The sequence below is a fragment of the Chelmon rostratus genome, chromosome 22 (assembly GCF_017976325.1).
Source record: "Chelmon rostratus isolate fCheRos1 chromosome 22, fCheRos1.pri, whole genome shotgun sequence".
NCBI lineage: Eukaryota > Metazoa > Chordata > Actinopteri > Chaetodontiformes > Chaetodontidae > Chelmon > Chelmon rostratus.
The window spans coordinates 2,893,215-2,909,183 of record NC_055679.1 but is presented as its reverse complement, the minus strand read 5'-3'; the positions used below and the strand labels follow the sequence as shown (position 1 = coordinate 2,909,183).

Here is a 15,969-nt window from a genome sequence, read left to right as displayed (position 1 = left end):
GCCAGAGGTCAGCGATCTCCATCACGGCTTCCTCTCAGACTGCATCGACTTATCGCCTCTCTCATCTCCTCTCCCTCCTCATCCTCACCCTTTCATCGAAAGCGACACAAGAGACTTGACTGAGTTGCTTGAGGAGGAGATAAAATGGCAGAAAGTAATCCTGCGGAAAGAAGAGAGATAAGGAGAGGAACACAGAGGCGAGAGATGACAAGATTCCCTCCCCTGCCTCCTTTTCCCATGTTAATTACAGCGTTTGTCCTCCTCTGGGATGGAGGGCTGCACGCTCGCCGCAACGTTTGTGTGAATCATGGCTCGATGTCTCTGAGAGGGTATAAAAAGGAAAGATTTTCCTCAACAAAGAGCCGCTGTGTGCTGTGCTCTGTCGCGCCTTAGTGGGCTTTGATGATGAACAGGGAGGAGTGGAGCGCACACAAAGAGGGAAGAAGTGGGAGGGGTGCAAAACGAGGCCTTCTTCTTAAACAGAGACGTGCCTCGTCAAATCGTTTGATATGGCGGGGAAAGGTGAACTGGGATTGAAAAGAGTGTAACAGGTCAGAGCACAAGTAACAGTATGGAGATGGGAGGTCGGTATTTGCATGAATTCCCTCCAAGAAATTAAAGAAACTGATAAAGTTCTGAAATTAACAATGGGGACAAGCTTATAAGCTGTAGGGGCAGGATATTAAATTGTCCACATGAGATATTATCATGGCGAAATATGATATTATGTTTCGGGGACAGTCTTGTGCGAGCAAGATCAAGACTTTGTGCAAAAAAATTCCTTCTTGCAGGAAGATTCAGATGTTGTGCGCACAACCTATTAACTCCTGGGAACAAATCATGAAGTTGCGGATGCAATCCTCTGAGAACGGGTTACATCCGGTATCCTGTGAGCACAAATCATCATCTGGTGGAGGTCAGATCCACATGTGTGCACACGTTATTATTTTGTGGCATCCATATGTTCCACATACAAGTTATTACCCTGTGGGAGCGAGATCCATATTGCGCTCACGAGTGAACGTCTTGTGGGAACGAGATTCATATACTGAGCCACAAAAATCCCCAGAACTGTGGCGTGAAACCAATCCAGCCCGTTAGATACATTCAGCAGTATGAATATTTTCACTTATGTGGTTTCGATTAACCAACTACGGAGTGCAGAGTTCCTGAATATACCAATGAAGCGCTATGAATATAATCTGATGTCATGGCTCTGGATGGGATCCTCTCCATAGCAATCCCCAAACTAAGTGTAAAAACAGAGCAGAACACGCCTTCTCAGACGAAAGAGAAACATTGTTAGCATAGCATGAAAATGTATTTAGCATTTTTAAAATCTTAGAGAGCGTTAGTGCGGTAAATATTGCTAAAATGTGAACTCACAGTGGGAAAAACCCTTCCCCCCACCTCTTCACCCAATTGATTTCTCAAGGAAATGAAGACAGAGAGCATCGACCAATGGGCCGTATCCCCACGAGACTATCCTGCGGAGCTTATTAAGAGAGTAACAGCCCGTGAAACATGACTTCTACAGACATCATTCAGAAATATCTCTGATTTTAAGGTCATGCTTAGGACTCTTTCCTTCCTGACTGCTTTTGCACGACCACGAAAAAGGTTGGGACGCAGAATGTAATCATCTGCAAATGAACTGTGTTTACTCCTTCATCCAATCGTGTGTTCACAAAGTGTTGAACCTCGCTCCATCCTCCCTGTTGAATGACTGAGCCTTTCCAGGACGCTCCTTTCATATCCAATCATGATGTTATCACCTGTTACCAATCAACCTGTTTACCTGTGGAATGTTCCAAACAGGTGTTTTTGGAGCGTTCCACATCTTTCCCAGTCTTTTGTTGCTCCTGTTCCAACTTGTTTGAAACGTGTTGCTGCATCAAATTCAGAATAAGCTGATATTTACAAAAATCAATGAAGCTGATTAGGATTAGCAAATTATTCTGCTTTTTTTGGAATCAGGACTGTATGAAAAAGGTGGAGGACTGGTTTCCTCCCAGGTGCATGATGAATTGCCCACTTGGACACAGATGAAGAACGACTTCAAACAGAAATACATACAGGGCTCTCGAGTCAAGCTGCCTTCGTGTGAAGCGCTCGGTGGTGGTCCCTGAGTTATTTCAGCACTCGGTGTCAGCGGCCCTCCCTCCCTCTCAGTGCTGAAAGGCCACACTTGTTGTGAGTGGGACGGAGCGGCGAAGATGCAGGCCGCAGCACAATCAATTTAGATTCCGCGAGGAAACCGGGGCACTGCCCTGGAGGGGAATCCAGACCCGGAGGAAAAATAATCAAGAGGCACAAGAAAACATTCTTGCCCTTCAGATGCAAAACCCTCAGGCTCCTCTCTGCCTCAGACTCTTTTAATTCCTCCCCAGCCTCCTCCTCTCCCTCCTGCCACGGGCCACTTCATCACAGGCTTCACGGCGAATATGAAATATGCCTCAGATGAATGATTGCTGACTGGATCTGCGCATATTGAACACTCAATATCTGTAATATCCTCCAATATCATTATTTTCCTCCATGCCTGTGGACTAATCTCTATCACAGCCTGTGGAGTGACTCAGATAGAGGGAAAAGATAGAGTCAATAAAGAGATGAGTATGATAATGAAGGCTGAGATTAATAACTCTCTCACTATCTGTGTGCCTGTCTCTTCATCTCTCTCCCTCTTTCTGCTTTGGTTCAGTTTCATTCATTTCAGAGCGCTTTATTGGCACGGTAAGGTTGTCCTTACACTGCCAAGGAAATTCTATAGTAATACATATGAAAAAGATGGAGAGACAACAAGACTACAGAGATGAGAAGTCGTTGCTTTACAAAAATAATGTGTTGATATACAACAGCCAGGCTGCAAATAGATACACCTGAAAGCAATATCAGCAATAAAGACTTATTTTTGGATGGAATATAAGATGCATTGAAAATACACAAAATACATTTAAAGCGGAATGTTTTTCAAACCGAGGCTATTCCATACAGCACGCTGCATATTTGTTCTGATTCACTGAAGCAATGTTTTTTGCAAAACAACTTTTTTTCTCCCTATTTCTTCTCCAAACTTGGATTACTGTGACACACAAACAACAGCCCCCTTCCATTCCCCTTTCGTTAATTTACTAAACTAAAGCACATGACCGTTGATTATATATGACGAAAGTCATAACTACTTGTTGAGGTTTCGGAAAGAATGTGGGTTGCAATAAGCATGTAACTGGAACATACGTGACGTGAAGTAAGTACATTATGTGACTTACAAACAGGTCAGCAACTTTTAGCTTCTCACAGGTCGTCAACCACGGGGGCCTGGGTGAAAGAACTGTTTGTTTGACCCATCCATCCACCCCACCGTCATCAATATGTGGACTTTCTTGCTCTTTATACCACCTCATCTGACTGCCTCCTTTGCTCCCGTCATAATAACTACAGACACTAGAGGTCGCTGCCTAACAATAAACATTAATATGCTCATAATAGCCTACTTGCAAATTTGACTCATAAGGTTTCTTTTCTGGTGAGGGCGGGCTCTAATCTGAATACCAAAGTAATTAACTTTGACGCCCCAACTAGCATCGATTCTGTGCTAGCTAGCTTCTGTGTAAACCAGACACCCTAAAACTGTTTCCATGAAAGATGAAATCCATTAGATGTATGTAAGCACCATGATTAGAAAGTCTCTCTCCTGAAAGCCCTTTCTTTAAGTTTCACAGCAATGTCTCTCTTTCCCCCTTCTCTGATTCTCCAGCCGGAGCTGTCTGGAGCAGCCGTCCTGCACCAGGCCAGGAGGGATCAGGTCGTGGATGCCTGTCGAGTCTACAGTGCATCCAGCCGGAAGCGCAGAGTCCTGACACCCGGAGACCTCAAACACCTCGTGGTGGACGAGGACCATGAGCTCATCTACTGCTACGTCCCCAAGGTGGCCTGTACCAACTGGAAGCGCGTCATGATGGTGCTCACAGGCCGGGGCAAGTACAGGTGAGTCTAGTGCCTGGCAGACTGTGAAATGGGCTTAGAGAGTATTGTGTGCCATTTTTAAATGTATTGCTCTGCATACAACGTGTGTGATGTAGTACAGTACTCTGCATGCTGCCTATTACACTGGAATTTTGTGATGATTCTCATGAATTTAAACAGCTTTTTTGAAAAGTCATGTCTTAAAATGTCCTTGATATTTATAATTTGTAGTCAACCCCATCCTGTTTTTTTCGGTTTTTAGTTGACTAATAGTCTGGGATTTTTACACTTATCTTTGTCAAAGAAAACCATAACTATTTAAGTCGATTTTTTTTCAATGAAAACTCTGACATTTTAGTCTTTTTTAGTCAGATTATATTGAACAGCATTTTTATTTAATCAAATTCATGCCAAAATACATCATTTAGTTAGTTAGCTGCAGGTGTTAGGTGCATATTAGGCCATTGCTCTGATTGCAAGGCACATGCTTTTTAGCTAGTTAACTCACTAGTTTTAGACTTGCTCTAACTCTAACTTACTAGCTAATTGAAACATCAGCGTTTCCCGTACAGTCATGCTCACGCACACTGACCAACTGCTGACTCAGCTCACTTTGTGCTGACGTTGTGCTGACAGGCTAAAACATTTCATCTCCTCTCATCTGTCAACAAAAATAGAGAGATTTTGGTAAAGATGTTTTTATTTTCCAAATTAAATTTTAGTCTTTCTTTATTAACAATATTGCATGCTGGCAAGGTCACAGTCAGTGTTGACATTGATGATGACGTTGGTGCCGTGTTGTCATCGTCACATTTCAGTCGTGGAAATTGTGAAGTCATAGAGTTTGTTTTGGCATTGTCCCTCACTCTCTTTGTGCCACTCTTCCACAGTGACCCGATGGAAATCCCTTCCAATGAAGCCCACATTCCCTCCAACCTGAAGACGCTCAACCAGTACAGTATTGCTGAGATCAACCACCGCCTCAAGAACTACTTCAAGTTCCTCTTTGTTCGTGAGCCCTTTGAGAGGCTGGTCTCTGCATACCGCAACAAGTTCACCCTCAAGTACAACTCATCCTTCCACAAGCGCTTCGGCACTCGCATCATACGGCGCTACCGCAAGAATGCCACGCAGGACGCCCTGCTCAACGGGGCTGATGTCAAATTTAAAGAGTTTGCTGAGTACCTGGTGGACCCGGCCACGCAGCGAGATGGTCCCCTCAACGAGCACTGGCAGACCGTCTACCAGCTTTGTCACCCTTGTCACATCCACTACGACCTGGTGGGCAAGTATGAGACGCTGGAAGACGACGCGAACTACGTGTTGCGGCTGGTGGGCGTCGGCGACACCTTGCGCTTCCCAAGCTACGCCAAGTCCACTCGTACCACAGATGCCATGACGGCCCAGTTCTTCAGCAATATCAGCACTCAGCAGCAGATCCAGCTCTACCAGCTTTACAAGTTGGACTTCCTCATGTTCAACTACTCCACACCCAGCTACCTCCGGCTGGACTAACGGAGGACAGAGCCGGGACTCTGGCGATGGCTGCCTTGTTTAGGTAGAGGCGACAAAACGAGTGAAGGGCAGAATTTTTCGGAAGCAAACTTGATTTAAAAAACTGTTGCTGTATGCAGGCGTGGGGTCTGAATTAGACATGAACAGGTGCTGATGGGAAGAAAGGTAATGTGCGCTTGTCTGGGCATAAGGGGGAGGATGTCCAGTCAACTGTGGGTGACACAGAGAGCGCTGATTGGATTAAAATGTGGACTCAATGAACCAAACGCATGCAAAGACTAAAATGTGTGGGTGAAGCAGGTCTTCAAGGTGTTTTAAAAGGGGAACTTATCCTCAGAGGACGGACTTGAAGAGGGATTCTCCTGATGATGTTCCCTACATGTTTAAACTGCTGACAAATTAGGCTGCTTCAGATTCTACAAGGCAAAACAGCGGCCTTGCACGCGCCCTGACCCCAATGCATCGTGGGAGCTAAGCTTATCTCCCCCTCCCCCCGATCAATAGAGAAACTCCGTGAAATTGTAAAAGCCAATTCATGTCCTTTGACCCATCACCCTGGCCCTCATTAGATTTATACATTTGAGAGGGAAACTGGCTCACCACCATCTCAAGGATGTCCTGTAATCGAAGGCTACAAGACCTCTACAACTGTAACCGTGGCGACGTGGTCTTTGGCCAACAGCTACACCGACACGAGTTGTCGCTACCCTCTATCGTTATGATGTTGGCAAGAAGGGACCTCATGTGGAACAACCCGAGGACCCTGTGACTCCTGTCGCAGCAGTAAAGTGTGGAAGTGCTTAATAAATCATTGCCTGTAACACCAAGCATCCTTAACACTCCGAGCCAGAGGACGTGGTTGGATGCTGTCACGGGAGCGGGGGCGCCAGCCGTAAGAGATGAGTCTGCATGGAAAGCCTGAGCTGGAAGAGAAGAGGCAGCCTGCGGGGTCGTGAAAGGGTTAAAGGCACTGGAGCCCACCCAGGGGCTCAGCGGACGCACCCAGGGCATGAAGCCCCTTCTCCAACGACCAAACGCGTTTCAGTAAATTAAGATTATCCTTTGTCTTCTTGCTTATTTTTTTTGTTTTTATTGTCTTATGAAGCATTGCTGCGAGCAGCAATGACAAAAGATTATTTAATTTGCTTTGTTGATTAAAGAGAGACAGATTTAACTTCTTTTTTTTTTTCCTTGGCTGATGAACAATTTAGGAAGTTTTTCAAGTTGAACTGTTGTTAAGCGTTTCGTTCTGTCATGTTGGTTTCTCCTCCACAACCTGCCTCCGATGCATTATTCATCCTGAAGGCTGTACGGTACATTTCAGCCCGTGGCTTTGTCCTTCTGTGTCTGAGATCATCAGAGATTTATGGGTTATTTTCTACTTCCTGTTGTCAAACAATTGGTGCCAAAATGGCTGTGAGAGCCTCAGAGATCCCCCACATTTCTTCCCGACCAGAACATGAGAACTAGCTGCTGTTTCCAGTGTACATATCAACAATCTCCAGCCCACATCGCAGAATCAGACACTGTATCTCATACTGTAATGTGATTAACGTTAGCGGTGTTATGCAATGTCAAGGTTAATAATTGCACTCTCCATCACGCTGTGAATTGGATTACAGGCTGTTGTGTAAGCATTATACAGGAGGGAGAGAGGGAGAGACAGTCATTTCGATGTTTTTACACCTCTTTGTAAATTCTGAACCACTCCGGCTTTAAAAGCGAAAGAGGAAAGAGAGAGTGGAAAAGCTGCATCTCTTTGTATCTCTTTGTCGACTGAAGCAGAAATAATGATTTTCTCATACACTCCGATTTGGACTGTTTTTAAATCACCTCCGAGTCCCCCAACCTTTTGGGAGTGCAATAATCAATAACTGGGTCCCACCTTTAAAGGCAGAACAAGTGGGACATTTGTCATTGCAGCCCCTCCTCCCCGGCTCAGCGGCATCAGAGGTGCACGCCGCCTGACCGCGATCAGGCACCACATCCCTCTCAACAGCACGGCTGGTCACTACGTTTTTATAGGTCCCGCCCTCACACCCTGCGCGCTGTTACCAGCCGGGAGCTGCACACCCACTGCCCAAACGACGACGTCCAGGAACGTCCCAAACAAAAAAAGCAGCAGATGCTTTTAATGGAACATTTCCCTTATGTGCTTCATAGCTCATACTGCAGTTCCACATCAGTTTCACGATAAAGTGAAGTCTCGTGGTGCCCCCGTGTCATTAAAATGAATCTGGTGAGCGAAATATCAGATTAATTGATAGGTGTGATGACCAGACCTCAGATTATAAATAGATATTTCCTTCAGGACACATTCTGGTGGATGTTTTACTGTACATGTGCTCATGCCTGTGTGTGTGTGGGTTATAATGAGAGAACAGCCGTAGTTTTCTTTTCCTTTTTTTAGCCCCACACAGGCATCTGGCTCTAATAAAGAAGAAAAGCTACTGGCCTGGCCTGAAGCCCCGGCCGGCGTCCTCCTGCAGAAACAATGGCTGTATTCTCAGCACGGCCTCCTCCTGGGACAGGCGCACAGAAACACACACACACACTGAGCTTGCACATTAGCGCTCCTGCTGATGTTGATGCCACGCAGCATCTTACTCAGCAGTCTTACGCAGAGGCACAGCCGGGCAGGACCTCTCCACTTTAACACACTGGCTGAGCCTCGGCTTAAACCGCTCATTTAACCCTCAGAACAGAAGACGGACGATACACAAAGGACCTCTTAGCCTGCAAACAAGCCATTACAGAGGCCTCTCTCCTCCTCGCTCTATTTTCTCCTCTCCACCTCACTCAAAGAGTGGCCTCCTGTAGAAAAAAAAAAACAGCAGCAAGTCAGTGTCGATGATCCCTGCCGTCCCTGCAGGGAAAGGGCAGCCTGCTTAAGCAAACACAACTGGTAGAAAAAAAACCCCACGGGGAGCCAAGAGAGCACAGAGAGGCCCCGGCTGATTTTCGGCCTCAGACAAAAACAAACAACCACATTTTGAGCACTTTTGTCCCTATTTTAAACTCCCCAGTGTGCGTGAACCCAGGCCTGTTCACCACCTTCTGCTGCCGGAGTGTTTATATTCAAGTCGAGCCAGCAGGTATATTTATGCTGTTTTTGAACGACGTCTATTGTTAGACTGAATTACATACTTGCTGTTTTGCTGAGGTTTTTGTGTTTTGAGTGGATGATGTGATTTTCTCTTATATCTTTATTTTGTTATTTATGCAGAGATTAACACATTTTTATCGAGGCTCCAGTGAAGCGTAGTGTCAGAGCAGGTTAATATATGAACCGATTGAAGGGATAGTTGGACAATTTGAGAAATGTGCTTATTTGTCACCTGACAAATTTGATGAGAAGATTAATCCCACTTTAACAAATATGGAGCTACAACCAGATGCTCGTTAGCTTAGCTTAGCATGAAGACTGGAACAAGGTGGAAACAGCTAGCCGGGCTCTGCCAAGACTAACCCACTCATTCCACTGGGCATGGCTGCACGGCTTTCCAGCTGCCACTATAGACAATGCTTATGATTCCACCAGAAGCTGTGGAGAGCGCCCACGCCGTATATTTTTGACAGAAGCCGTATCAAGCTGCACAAAGCAGATCGGGCCAGGCAGGAAGTCAGACGCAGGCTCCTGTGGGGAGCACAGATTCCTATGTGTTTACTGGCATCCAATCAATAGAAATATTGAGATATTTCCCATTTCCAGTTTTAATGCTAAGGGAAGCTAACTGGCTGCTACCTGTAGCTTCATATTGAATGGATGGAGGTGTGTGGTGTCTCTCATCCTCCCAAAATGTCAATCTATTCCTTTAAAGGGCAGAAGATATCTTGTCGTATATGTGAAAAAAGGTTTCTGTAGTTTGGGGGGTTTATTCTTCCTTTTTGGCACCAAAACTACAATATTTTTAGATGTATTTCTCCAAAACTATTAGAATATGTCACATGGTGAGCACAGATGGACAAAGCCAGGAAGCTGTTATCAACCTCTGTCATTCCCTGCCTGTTTCATTTCCCACATACCCTACAGTGTAGCCATGATGTCATTCATGCTGCTGTTGTTTTTGAGCTGTCATGTTTGGATGTTTGGGTCGATTAATTACTCCGGTTGCCTCACACACACACACACACACACACACACACACATTATACGTTTGTGTGGTACTCTTGTTTCTCTGTGCCTTTCATTCACAGCAACACAGAGCCACTGAAAAGACCGGGAACACCTTCTCTCTGTGGTCACCTGGGCCTTCGTCCATACTGACACACACACACACACAGTAACTATTCATTACAACCCACAACTCCACACTCCCTGCTATTGCTATATTGTTATAAGTTATCAATATAATTCTTAAACAGTTGGGACCCTGGGTGAAAAGACTGTCTGCCTATCCTTACATCTACACTGCATTGAATGTTTGGGTTTATATTTTGGATTTGCTGGATTACTTTGCAGCATCTTAAAATCCAGCTACACTGGACTTTTTTGGCTTTTAACCCTCCTCTAAGAACCATTCATCAACAGAGGAGACGAGCATCAACACGCACTTTGCAGCAGGAAGCACCCCAATTCAATTCAGATTGAACTTGCAACACAGGCAGTGACACCAGTGAGGATGTGCTTTTTACTTACTCCACTCACACTACCCCTACTACTACAGTACACACACACACACACACACACACAGACACACACTGTTGCATGCGCTGACTGTGATATCACACAGCGCAGCACCTGCGGAGGCCCATGTGACTGCACACAGAGAGCAGAGGGAAGCTCCAGAAGCTCACAGGTCATGCTAACACCCATGTGGATACATCTGAATCTTCTTTCATCTTGAAAACGTTCTCAAACATGGATTAAACAGACTCGTGTTATGGGGAAGATTCTTTTGTGTAATTGTCATGAGATCCATATTTGAGAATGATGACTTGCTGGCACGCCTGCTTAGAATGTTTCATTGATTGCAACCTGGGCCTTATTTCCAAAATCCGGCCATCATTTGTACAGCAAAGCAACTGAGATCTAGGAAAGAGGCAATATCACTGAAATGTCACTAATGATCCCTCATTGTGCCGAAGAGCTGCGGCAAGTATGGCAAGCACTGTAGGTCAAAGTTGAACCTCAGAGTTGGTCTCTAACAGGCTGGTTCCAAAACTCAGATTTGGTAAAGAATATGGACGTCATCCTTCTACAAAGCTAGCTGGAGCTACCAAGCTATGGTGGAAAACAATGGTGAGAAGCGTACTGACTGTGACGCAGCTGCACAGGTCGACCAGCACAATTAACAGCTATTAAATCAACATATTCTTCATTCTCATGGGGAGTACAATGTTATCATAACCAGTAAAAATGATGGACAAACGAACCAAAATATGATCCACGTTGTGATACATGATACATGATTACATGATCTCATTGTTGTTAATGGAGCAAGCATGAAAAAGGTTCCCGGCGGAACACATTTAAGTAATTTTCTTTGATAAATTAGTGTGGGTGGAAGGTTTGTCACATTTTCAGACTTGTCCACATTAGCGTGGCCTTGGTGGGCCCGCCAGTGTCTCTGTGTTGCCCTGACATCTCGTACATCCTCTTTCAGTGAGCAGGGGGTCACACACCCTCTGACCTCCTGAGCATTTCCAGCAGCTTCATGGTGTGGGTGTCGTGCTGTAACCTGTACAGTCATGTGTGTGTGAGACCTTTTGAGGAATGAGTCCTATGTCGGCCGTGTCTGTTACTGAATTTATACCATGTCATCAGCATTTTTCACCACGGTGTGCATCAGAGTGCCTCATGTGCTGTATCTGCAAGTGGAGTGGCTGGATAATGGCTGCGTGAGTGTGTGTAGGTGGTCTGTGTGTGTGTGTGTGCGTGTGCGTGTGTCAACGCTCTGTGCTGTACCCACTCTGCCTTAGAGTGAACGTCTCTGAGGAAGGCGAGACTCTCATTCAAACAGGCGCCACTTATTTATTTATTTATTCTCAGACAACTACCCTTACTCCTTCCTCGCTATCACCATGGCAACACACCTAAACTCTCTGTATCTCTCGTTTCCTCCCAGGACAGCCTCTCGCCGTTCTGTTTTACTCCGTTCGTTTTCAGGCGCGCTCACTGAACTCATGAATAATTGACTGTGTACTGTACACTGAGTGTGGGAGAGTGTTGTCGATCCTACAGCAGCGCGGCCTGCAGGTCATCTGTCTGATGTTTTCACAATAAAATAACACTGAAACTCCCAGCGCATCCCACTGCTTATTTTCTCGTGTGGAACATACCAGCCGTGCGTGACCTCTGACACAGAAAAATCCACGCAGCACTGGAACACACCATTCTGAGCAAGAATAAAGGCTTGAATCCATCTCACTTTGCATTATAACGTCTACATTTCTGATAGAATGGAAGATAATGGTGATCTAACACGAGCGGTTATCACACATTTTATAGTTAGTTACAGATACTTTAAGTCTTTCTGCCTTTTATTTATAATCCAGTGATTTCAGTGGGATTTGTTGACAGGCTTTCAGGCAGTGATCATCCTTACTGAAGGATATAATGTCTCCCTGCTATCATCACTTCACCCCATCATTACCAGTCAATGTCTCATCTATGGCTCCCTGGAGGGGAGGGTCCCTGAATGGCTTCCATTTATAAGCTTTTACCCCTTTCAAATGATCTAATTGACAGGATTTCTTAGCATATGCACACTTGTGGTGCCTTTTTAAATAATAGATACTCAGTAGTTTAGAATGAGCAGTAAACTGTGAACTCGGTTGCTTATGAATAATCAACATTTTGCATTATATTGGTAATTTTTGCATCTATAAAATGTGACCATTGCATTGTGGGATCGTTAGCAGGAAGAGGTATACATGCCATGCACATAAGTTTTCATATTTAATTGTGTGAATGTTTGAGGGCTGTAAATATAAAGTAAATATAGTGCTTTACACTGCTGAGTGAAGACAGATATTTTGGATACAAGCATGCAGGTATTTGCAGTGCCCAGAATACATCATTAGTTGATTATTACTTTAGAGCTGCATTGACTGACTTTATGGAACACAACACTGACATGTTATCATCTTGTGACATTGGGTGAAAACCAAAATAATGAGCCACAAAAGGCAAAAGGTCCACAGAGCTGCAGACTCAGGTGAGAATTCTTGGCGGGTTTGTCACTATGAGCAACACCTTTCACACTACACAGTCATTTCATCCATTGTTGATATAAAGATATTAATTAATGCAGCTTTAATGGGTCTATTCACCTATTTTTCTCACTTGAAGTATCCATTTCTAAGCCTCATTGTTTCATGGTGATGATGATAGAGATATCTCAAAAGTTATTAGCATGGATACCACATACACACCACCAGCCATAAGTTAAGACATGTTTTGATTTGGGTGAACTGACCCTTTAAAACCTTTAATTTTGTATGGTTGCACATGACACATCTGAACTAGACTTACCTAATTTACCTGAATTACAGGTGCTCCCCAAGCGTTTTGACATAAAGACTGTAATGTACAATACCTAATATGTATTTTGGACTTCATGCACATCATGTTATTGCTTTTTAAAACAACAAGCATGACAACAATTTTCATCACCACCTGAACATGTGTTTAAGCAGATATCTTGACCCTCCACATAATATTCTTGTATTATTCATACAGTATCTATCCAATAGGTCGCTGTTGGGTGGACTTGACATGATTTATGGCCTCCAGTAGCACATCATGTTCCTGCCACTGATGCACCTGCTAGCCGTCAGCCACAGCTCATTAAAGCTGCAGCTGCTGTGTGTGTATCTCAGCCTACATCTCTGTCCGTCTCTGAGCCTGCACAGCCTCGTCGCAAAGACCGCCATCTCTCTCATTACGCCAACACGGTGCTGTGCTGCATTCAGTGGTTCCTTTAAAGTGGCCCGCTTTAAAGAAAAGGCCCTGGGTCCAAGAGCTACCGCATGAAAAATGCAAAAGAAAAAAAAAGAAAAGAGAAAGGCAGGGTAAGATTGCTCTCATCCATGAGCGCCACGGACTGGAGTGTTGTTAGTAAAATATACAACCCACTGGCTGACCCTCTCTGACCTCCACGCAAAAACTCTACTAGTGTAGGGACTGCAGGCCAAATTTAACCCTTCAACGCACTCGTTGCTGCTTCACAGTGACTTCCACATAACTGTTGCATATTTTAGAGACTTTTTGAAGGCATTTCAGGTTTACTGGACAGTTGGCAGCGCAGAGATGAGAGGCATGGGAGATGAAGTGATGAGATGTGTCCAAACCCCCGGGCCAGCTGAGTATTCTGAATGCTGTGCTTATTTACTGAAAGTCTCCGGGCCAAACTGGATGCAGATCTGAGGAGCGTTTCAGTGGGAAGACGTTTTGAGCTGAAACAATGGAAGTCCTTCAAAGTAAATGAATGCAGAAGCAAGTACCTATCCAAAAAGTTAGATGAATTGATTAGTTAGAGTACATATTAATTCAGTATTGGACTTGTTTAAGTTTGTGTATGCGTTGGTGTTGGCTTGTCTCCACACCTTCAATTCTGGCAGTTCAAAACAACTATAAACACTTTTGCCTTCCGAAATAGTTATTTTCTGGCAAAACGTGGCCCTAATTGTGCTAAGCTAAGCTAAATGACTCCTAGCTTCAGCTCCATATTACTGTTAGTGTCCAGACACGAGAAATCTGGATCTAACCCTGAGCAACGAAGAAAATCAGCTTGTTAATACCAAACTGAAATGTGAAAATGTGAAAAATAACTCATTAAAACAGGCTCAGTTTGGCTGTGGCTCAGGTGGGGAAGCAGGTTGTTCGTTAATAACAGGGGCTGGTGGTTCAGTTCTTGCCAGTCCACCTGTTTAAGTGTCTTTAAGCAACACGCTGACACTGATGAATGCATTTCCATTCACGATATTTCAGCTCTCGGGCTGAAATAGAATCTGTGACAACGTCTTTTTCCGTCTCCTCATAACAACACTGTTATAGTCAAACACTGCACGTGTCCCGCTGTAAACAGGACACACTGAAATGACAGGGAGCCGTGTTGTTGTTGTTTTGATGGGCAACCGAGTGCAACCACCTGCCTAACCCCCGCCCTCCACCCCACCCCCCCAGCAACCACACATTTAGACACACACACAATTGGCAGCGTTCCTCCTCCTGGCTGACCTTGTGGTTCCATCTCTGAAATACACATTGCCCTTCCTACCCTCTCCAACTACACACCCTGTCATTAGCGGGACGCCAGTAACTGGTGAGTGTGTGTGTGTGTGTGTGTGTATCTACTTGTACGACTATCTTTGTGAGAACCAATTTGGCTTTCAGACCTTGGGAGAGAGGACATTTCTGGAAAATAGGGACAAGGAATAGCAACAGAGGGGGAGGCAGGCTCCCTAAACAAGCTATGCGCCTTTGGTGCCTTTAGGAGTGCAGTGGTCATGTGACCCAGACAAGCAAGACACAGTGGGAAACTGCCTCGTATCTCTCTCGTGTCCATTGCAGGTTTGTTTATGACCATAAATCTGCAAAAATCCAAATTCTATGTGATGCAAATCTGATCTACTCAACCTAATCTTTTTCTAATCTTTCAGAATTATAATTAATTCCTATTTAATGCTAAGTTTAAGATGCTATTCATAGTTTTGCTATGATTGAATGTGGGTGCATCACTACTGCAGTTCAATCTCAGGCCATTGGAAAGTTTGGAGGGAATTTAAAAAGGATTAAAGGACTAGTTCGCATTTTTTCAAGTCTGTCTGGAAACAATTATGAGCTTTGAAGCAGGTTTTGCCTGCTGTAGTCGCTCATCCCGGTCAGAGTTTAAGAGAGGGTCCCTTCCTAATGTGCTTTTAATGTAAGAGATGGGGGACAAAATTCACAGTCCTTGTTCTGTGCAGAAATGTATTTGTAGTTAATGCAAGGCTTCAGATGTCTGAGTTAGACAAATCAAGGCGGCGTCTTCCAAAGAAACAGGCTTTTTAGTATAAAATTCCCTCTTTGTGTTTGCCCAGACAGTGTTTCTCTGTGGAGCTGCAGTGTGGGGACAGTCACAAAAAGAGAATTTTGAACTAAAAACAGCCTAACTAACAGAAATCTACGTGATCTGACTCGCTAAGGCTGCTGAAGCCTCGTATTAGCGCGGCATTTATGCACAAAACGAGGGCTGTGGATTTTGTCCCCATCACTTGCACAGAAACACATGAGGAAGAAGATCTCTAAAGGGTCAGTGTGAACAGGAGGAGTGATCACAACAAGCCAGGACTGATCCAAAGTTCATATGAACATGTGGGTATTGTTATAACTGTGAACCTATTCTTTAAGACAAAAGCAACGTGGATGCTGTGGACAGCCTCAGCAGCAACAATAGGAAAGCAGGAAAGCATCAGAGGACTGAGGGAAGGCTTAGATTTTGACATGGATTACTTGGAGTACTTTAGTGAAAATGAGGAAAACCAGCCAGACAACTTGTC

At 44.6% G+C, this 15,969-nt stretch overlaps 1 protein-coding gene across 2 annotated transcripts in view; it reads left to right on the top strand.

The window, feature by feature from the left end:
• The window catches only part of chst11 (carbohydrate (chondroitin 4) sulfotransferase 11), a 77,143-nt gene extending 70,706 nt beyond the window's left edge, over positions 1 to 6,437 (top strand). For both annotated transcript variants that reach the window (XM_041964264.1, XM_041964263.1), the window contains exons 3-4: positions 3,761 to 3,990; positions 4,860 to 6,437. In XM_041964264.1, the coding sequence (XP_041820198.1) occupies positions 3,761 to 3,990; positions 4,860 to 5,484 (855 nt within the window). In that variant the 3' untranslated portion in view covers positions 5,485 to 6,437. The remainder of the gene's footprint in view (positions 1 to 3,760; positions 3,991 to 4,859) is intronic.
• Positions 6,438 to 15,969: the final 9,532 nt, after the last annotated feature.